The sequence below is a fragment of the Chiloscyllium plagiosum genome, unplaced genomic scaffold (assembly GCF_037043375.1).
Source record: "Chiloscyllium plagiosum isolate Xiang-an unplaced genomic scaffold, Cpla_swu_hap1 HiC_scaffold_27, whole genome shotgun sequence".
Taxonomy (NCBI): Eukaryota; Metazoa; Chordata; class Chondrichthyes; order Orectolobiformes; family Hemiscylliidae; genus Chiloscyllium; species Chiloscyllium plagiosum.
In genome coordinates, this window is record NW_028270165.1 from 32,010,234 (window position 1) to 32,016,961 (window position 6,728).

The 6,728-nt window shown below is 39.4% G+C and overlaps 1 protein-coding gene across 1 annotated transcript; it reads right to left on the minus strand.

The window, feature by feature from the left end:
- Window positions 1-4,077: 4,077 nt before the first annotated feature.
- LOC148143535 (C-C chemokine receptor type 5-like) lies at window positions 4,078-4,698 on the minus strand. Its single transcript, XM_087975235.1, has one exon. The coding sequence runs from the start codon at window positions 4,696-4,698 to the stop codon at window positions 4,078-4,080; it is 621 nt and encodes a 206-aa protein (XP_087831361.1).
- Window positions 4,699-6,728: the final 2,030 nt, after the last annotated feature.

Below are 6,728 nucleotides of genomic sequence, written 5' to 3' on the forward strand. Positions count from 1 at the left end.
AGCTTCCTGTCTAGCAACGTTTCAAAAGACTTCCTGAAGTCCAGGTAGATAACATCAATTGGCTGTCCTTGATAAACTATGCTGACTTTGCTTTATTTTATCATACACTTCCAACTTTTCAGAAATCTCATCCTTCACAACAGTTTCGAGGATGTTACCCAAAACTGATGTTAGGCAAATCATTCTATAATTTTCCGTCATTTGACTTACTCCCTTTTTAAATAAAGGTATCGTATTAGTGATTTTCCTGTCCTCTGGGGCCCTCCCTGATTCTCGAGATTTCTGAAAGATCACCACTAACGCCTTTATTATCTCTTCAGTTATCTCCCTTCGAACTCAGGGTTTAGTCCATTTGGTAGAGGTGAGTTATCCACCTTCAGGCCATTCAGTTCTTCAGCACCTTAAACTTGGTGATAGCCACCATACTCAGCTCTGCCCTGCACTCTCTTGATTGTTTGGGATATTACTCGTGTCTTCCACCGTGAAGACCGACATGAAATAATTGTTTAGTTAGTCAGTCACTTCCTTGTTCCCCATTGCCTATCTCTCTCGCGTCATTTTCCAGTCCAATGTCCACTTTTGCCTCTCTTTTGCTCTTTATATACCAAAAACGTCTTACACTCTCATTTTTATTACTGGCTATATTATCTGCATATGAATTATTTCCCCTCCGCATTTCTTTTTTTGTTGCCCCCTTTTGGTCTTTGTAAGCTTTAAAATACATTGATTTCCCACCGTCCTTCACAACATTTGTGCTTCCTCTTCAGCTTTTATGCTCGCCTTGCCCTCCATAGTCATCCATGGTTGCCTCATCCTCCCTGTGCCACGCTTCATTTTCCTCGGGATGAATCTTTGCTGAGTCTCCTGAATTATTCCCAGAAACTCCTACCATTGCTGTTCCACTATCTTTTCTGCTAGGCTCGTCTCCTAGTCAATTCTATCCACCTGCTCCGCCATGCCTCTGTACTTGCCTTCATTCCACTATAATACCAATACCTCGAATTGTAAAGTAAATTCAAATACGTTATGGTCACTGCCTTCTAAGGGTTCTTTAACCTTAAGCTTCCTTATCAAGTCTGCTTCATTACACAACATGAAATCCGGTACTGACTGTTCCCGAGTGTGCTCCATGACAAGCTGCTCCAAAATGCTATATAGTGGACATTCCATAAATTACTTTTCCTGAGAACCAAGAGAAACCTGATTTTCACGGTCCACCTGCATATTGAAACGCCTCATGATCACTGAAAATTTGCATTTTCTGCACATCTTTTCTATCTCCTGTTGTTTCTGGAGCCCCAGTTCCTGATTTCTGTTTGGAGGCCTGTGCATAGCTCCAATTTTTTTTTAACCTTTGCGGTTCTTCAATTCTACCCACGCAGATTATGCACCATGTGACCCTGCTTAATTTCCTACTATTGACTTAACTTCTTTTCTTACTAAAAAGGCAGCCCACCTGCATAACTTTTCGTTAGGAAGCACATCCTTGAATAGTTAGCGCCTATTCCTGTTCCCCTTGCAACCACATCTTTGTGATTCCTGCCATGTCATATCTACCAGTTTCGATATGCACCACAGCCTACATGCCATAATATATAAAATCCTGTTCTCACTCCCACTCAAGGAGGTACTAACACACTGGCATAATTTAGACACTTCTCTTAGAGGCATATCTGTGATCTTATCTGCGTCTCAGTCGATGTGTAAAATGTTAACACATTGACTGGTAACTTCAAGGCCCTCTCTCCCACATAGATATCTATGCAACGGTAGTTTGTTGCATCGTTCTGAGACTTCAGCACAATATATTTGAAGTGACTAATGTCCATCAGTCCCCTTATCTCAATGAAATACCCAGACACATTATCGCTGTCTTCCTCAGGGAGATACTGCATACCGGCTCGCAAGAAACAACATTTTGAATCAGTGGCATTTTAAGTTTTCCAAACTGCATTTGTTGCCTGCAGATCTTCCGATAACTTCCCATACGGCACCTAAACTACCAAGAGTTGATTGGACGAAAGTAATTTATTATGATAGGAATTGGACAATAGATCAGAGCTTACATCACTCAGCATATGAATTGAAATGTTTTTCAAAGCAGTTCGGAGCTTAATCCCATTTGAGCTGGAAATCAACTTCATTATTAAATAATTGCAGATCCTTATCCTTTTCATTACACTGCAGTCAACCAAGTGTCAACATTTGTGAACCTGTGGCTATGACGACATTATGGCAATGTTACTGGATTTCGAATCCAAGTAATGATTCAATGACACCTGCTCTTGTGCCATTATTCCAACAGGTAAATTTAGCAAACCACCATTAACCCTGGAATTGAATATGTTCTTGACACTAAATATAATGCGATGTTGCCAAGCAACTTAGTCCATTGTTGTCCCTTACGGAAGGGAATCTGCTTTCTTCATCTGATCTGTTCTCCGTGTGGTTTTGGTCACACAGTATCGCAAGCAGCTGGGAGTTAGCCCTTGATGTTGTAGGTGTCACTCACCTTATACAAGTTATTTTAAGAAATCGAAATATTAATCCACACTCTCCCCTACCGTTAATTCCTTACACGCCCTTGGCCCTGAGCATGGTATATCTCAGGTTACATTGATGTGTCCTGAATATTATATCGTTGCATGTCCTTGTCCATAGCACTGCAACGCAGTGGCCCAGGGATCAATCCACCTCCTAACTGCATCGCTCCCTACGATACTGCAGGTCCTAATGCACTCTTAGGAAACCAGATGTCATTGCACCCTGAGATTTCCATTTCCTACCTCTTATCTTCCATTATATTGTCGCAGAATCACATTTACAGTCTTAGCAATGCAGTAGATCAGATTTGATCATGAAATGAATTGTCGAGATTTTTCTGGTGGCTTCGATACTTTTTCACATTGTGAACATAAACTGCAAATAAATATGGATATGGCAAGTATGTTTATTCATCAATGCTTAAAATATAGCATTAGCTGATGAAAACTTTCATTATATATTCCATACACTGCTTCTTTCTCTCTCTTTGTCCAGTATGCAAGTGTTAATTTAATTTTCTGTACGTCTATCTCTCTGTTAATGTATCTTGATCTGTTCATTTTTCTGTATTTGTGCCTATATTTTCAGTTGCTTTTATATCTGTGTGCATCGAACTGACAGCGACTAAACATCATATTTATCTCCCTAACACATCAGTCAATCTATCAGTCTTTACCTATCTCTGAAAATGTATGATTTCTCGTTTTCCACGCTTTGTTTATTCTATAACTTATTTATATGAATATAAATGATTATGTCTGCATCTATATGTACTGATCTGTGTATCTTTGCTTATGGAGCTGAACGTATGCGGTGATTTTTCCCATTGCAAGCTTTCAACTAGGTACCACGCATTAATTATACCTTATAAAGTAACAAAAACTACTAAAAATTTCAGTGTTAGGCCTAGTTGACCATTATTATGTTTTTTAAAAATGATGTTGAAAGGAAGGACGCCAGGGTTTTGATACATTGGCAGATCGTTTATTCACTCAATATCGACCTTTGTATTTCTCGTGAAAGGAACAATCATTGAATAAAGGCAGGATGTGGTCTCCTTGATTAATTTGTCGAAATACAATCTTTCGGTGTTCAATGTAGAGAAAAGTAGGCAACGATATTTTATTTAGTGACCGTTAGAATTTTCAGGTCATGGCCGCTGCTCGAACATATTAGACGACACAACATCGTTTTTTCCACTGAAAGTTTTGTGACCTAAAAATGTACAGTAAGGGACTGAGAACGGCCGTAAAACAAGTGAGTGCCCAAACACATTTTTTAACATTACACATGTAAAAATATGTAACTGTATATGGCAGATACAACAGATCATTACACAAAAAGTAAAATTCTGGGATGTGATAAGGTGCAAAGCAAAAAAAAAAGAAGAGCCAATATTCCACTGATGGTCTTCAATACCTTCCTCTTCATCAGCTCCATGGATCCTTTCCCAGCTCCAATTCTTAACAGTTTGCTTATTTTCAGACCATAGCAGATCAACAGGATCAGGATAGGGATAGAGAAAAGTATAATTTAACAACATAACTTCAAAAGTTGCCATTGTTGAAACACTGATCGCTTATATTTGCATGAACTGTTATCAGATACGTCTTTTTTTAACGCGACAATTGCCATCACACTTGCAGTCAACACTGCCAACCAAGTTACAATAGACAGAATGACATAGTATCCAGGCTTTTGCCAGGAACGAGACCTGGTTTGGTGGACAACAGCGATATAATGGTCAATGGCAATGCAGGTCATAAAGGGTGGGTTGCCATAAATATTGATTAAACCTAAGAGAGTATAAGCATTAACGGACGATTCCGCCATATCATATTTTGGGATATCTCGAATGAGGTATAACATTGAGGCCAGGAGAACGAAAACGTTGGTGATCGTTAAGTCAAACAGGAGGATTTCAGTTGCTGATGTGATTTTCTTCCTTCGGATGAAATGCCACAGTGCGATTGAGTTCATAGTAGTACCCAGGAGAACTCCAGCGATAAGGAGTGAAGGAAGAAGGATGCTTTGCATTCTCGCCATTATTTCAAAGCCCCTGTCATTGAAATGGTCAAGGCTTCCATTTAAATTTTCATTTAATTCCTGCCTGTGTTTGGTGACTGCCGTGATCCAGCTTTCAAGACTGGCCATTGATCCTTTGCTAATAGTAAAGAGTAAACGTTGAGCTATGAGGGAACATTGAAATATACATTTCGAAGGAAACTGAGTCTGCACCAGTGAGCATCGATTGTGGTAATTCTCAATTAGGATACAAACACACTAATCGTCTCACTGAAGGCTGTATCTGTACTATCGACCGGTCTGTCTCCTTTTCAAAGATGCTGATATATTATCTCGTGCATTTCTGTACTTTTTCTATGAGGTAGATACCTGCACACTCTGATCGAACCCAAATAACTTCAGTGCTGCAAATAATGAAGGTATATTGTCATTACTTTCTCGGAAACAATGGCTAAATATGTCCTCAGGTAGAGCTAATGGATATCTGTCTCACACCTGGAAATGCATATAGGTAGCGGAGTAACTAGTAATCAAATATATTGTTTGGAATAGATTCCTTTTTAGTCTCATTTAGAGAGGATGCCAAATATGTTTTTTATGCCCCTGGACATTTGTTCTATAACATGTCATGGGAACAGATTCTGTTCTGCATTATTGAAGAATATATTATAATGCTTCAAATACATCTTAAGACAATTAAATGTGCCAGGCATTACTGGGCTTTGAGAGCTCAGTTTTCAGATTACCCAGCCATTGCAATATAATAATCGCGTCCTATTCCGAATGTAATCTTTTAGATTAGTTGTAAGTAGGTACATGGCAATTCTTACACTTAATTACAGCAGCTGATTCCTTTCTCGTCAACTATCCCTGACTTGCCTGTGTCCAACACACCAATAAAGGCCCAATCTCTATACACACCTTGCAGTAGATGACCATGTAAAAATATAGTGTCATTTGCATAACACGCAGCATTTTTTCACGTTCTCAACAGGCAAACCGACAAATGTATGAACGCAAATCCATTTGTTGCCATATCAAACTATGTGATGCCTTATTGGTATTATCTAGTAATCAGAATATGTAAGTAGTATTTGGGTGACCGGAATGGCACTTCAGCACTTCAGATTATGGGATTTCAATTCCAAAATAATTAAAATGCGAAAGCTTTCTGGCTAGAATCGTGCCTGGCACAAAGGAAGATGGTTGCGAATTTTGGAGATCAGTCATTTCAATTCCAGAACATTTCTGTCAGAGTTCCTCGGGTTGGTGTCCTATCCCAAGTATCTCCAGCTGCTTCATCAACGAATTTCACTTCATCATAAGATAAAGTGTTTGCTGATGTTTGCACAATTCAGCACAGAGACTGAAACAGTCCACGTCTAAATGCACCAAAACCGGGAAAATATCTCGGCTTGGAATGACAAGTAATAAGTAAAAGATCGTGCCACACAAATCCCAGGCAATGAATATAACGATCAAGGGACATCATCAAAACCCTTGTGCTTACCAGTGACCAGAAACTGAATTGGACTAACCATACAAATAAAATCGCCTTAACAGCAGGTCAGAGCAAGGAATTTTGCAGAGGATATCTTATACCTTGATATCGTAACACCTTTCCACCATCTTGAAGGCATAAATCGTGAGTGTGTTGGAAAACTCCACACTTGCCTGAATGAGTGTACGCTAAAGACTCCGAGGAAGCTTAACATTTTCTCTCAAAGTTTGTAAGGATAAGGGCAAGGGATTAGCAAATTGGATTTGTTGATGAGAAATTTTGTGATGATAACCATAACGCAGTTAGATTTAAGAGAGTAAAGAAAATAGAGCGAAAATCGGCTGGCAATGACACCACCAACCTGTGAAAGGGCAATGTTACAAACTAAAGTGCATGTGAACTGAGTGCCAGATCCGTTTAGATCAAATTATGTCAGAGCGTGAGAAGTCATCAAGAAGGAAATGGCAAGAATACAGAACAAGTATGTTCCCTTAAAACTAAACAGTGAGAGCAAGACTGGAGAACCTTGGATGACAAATGATGCAAATGTTTGGATTAAGAAAAAATGCTGAACAAAAGACTGAGGCCCAGGATTAATGCGTCCGTGTCCCTCGAGACATACACCCAGGTGCCGGGGGCGAATTAAGAGGAAGTTAGG

What these genes read in the sequence shown, in the direction of transcription:
- LOC148143535 (XM_087975235.1), bottom strand. Translation starts at nt 4,698, where the DNA reads ATGGCCAGTCTTGAAAGCTGGATCACGGCAGTCACCAAACACAGGCAG.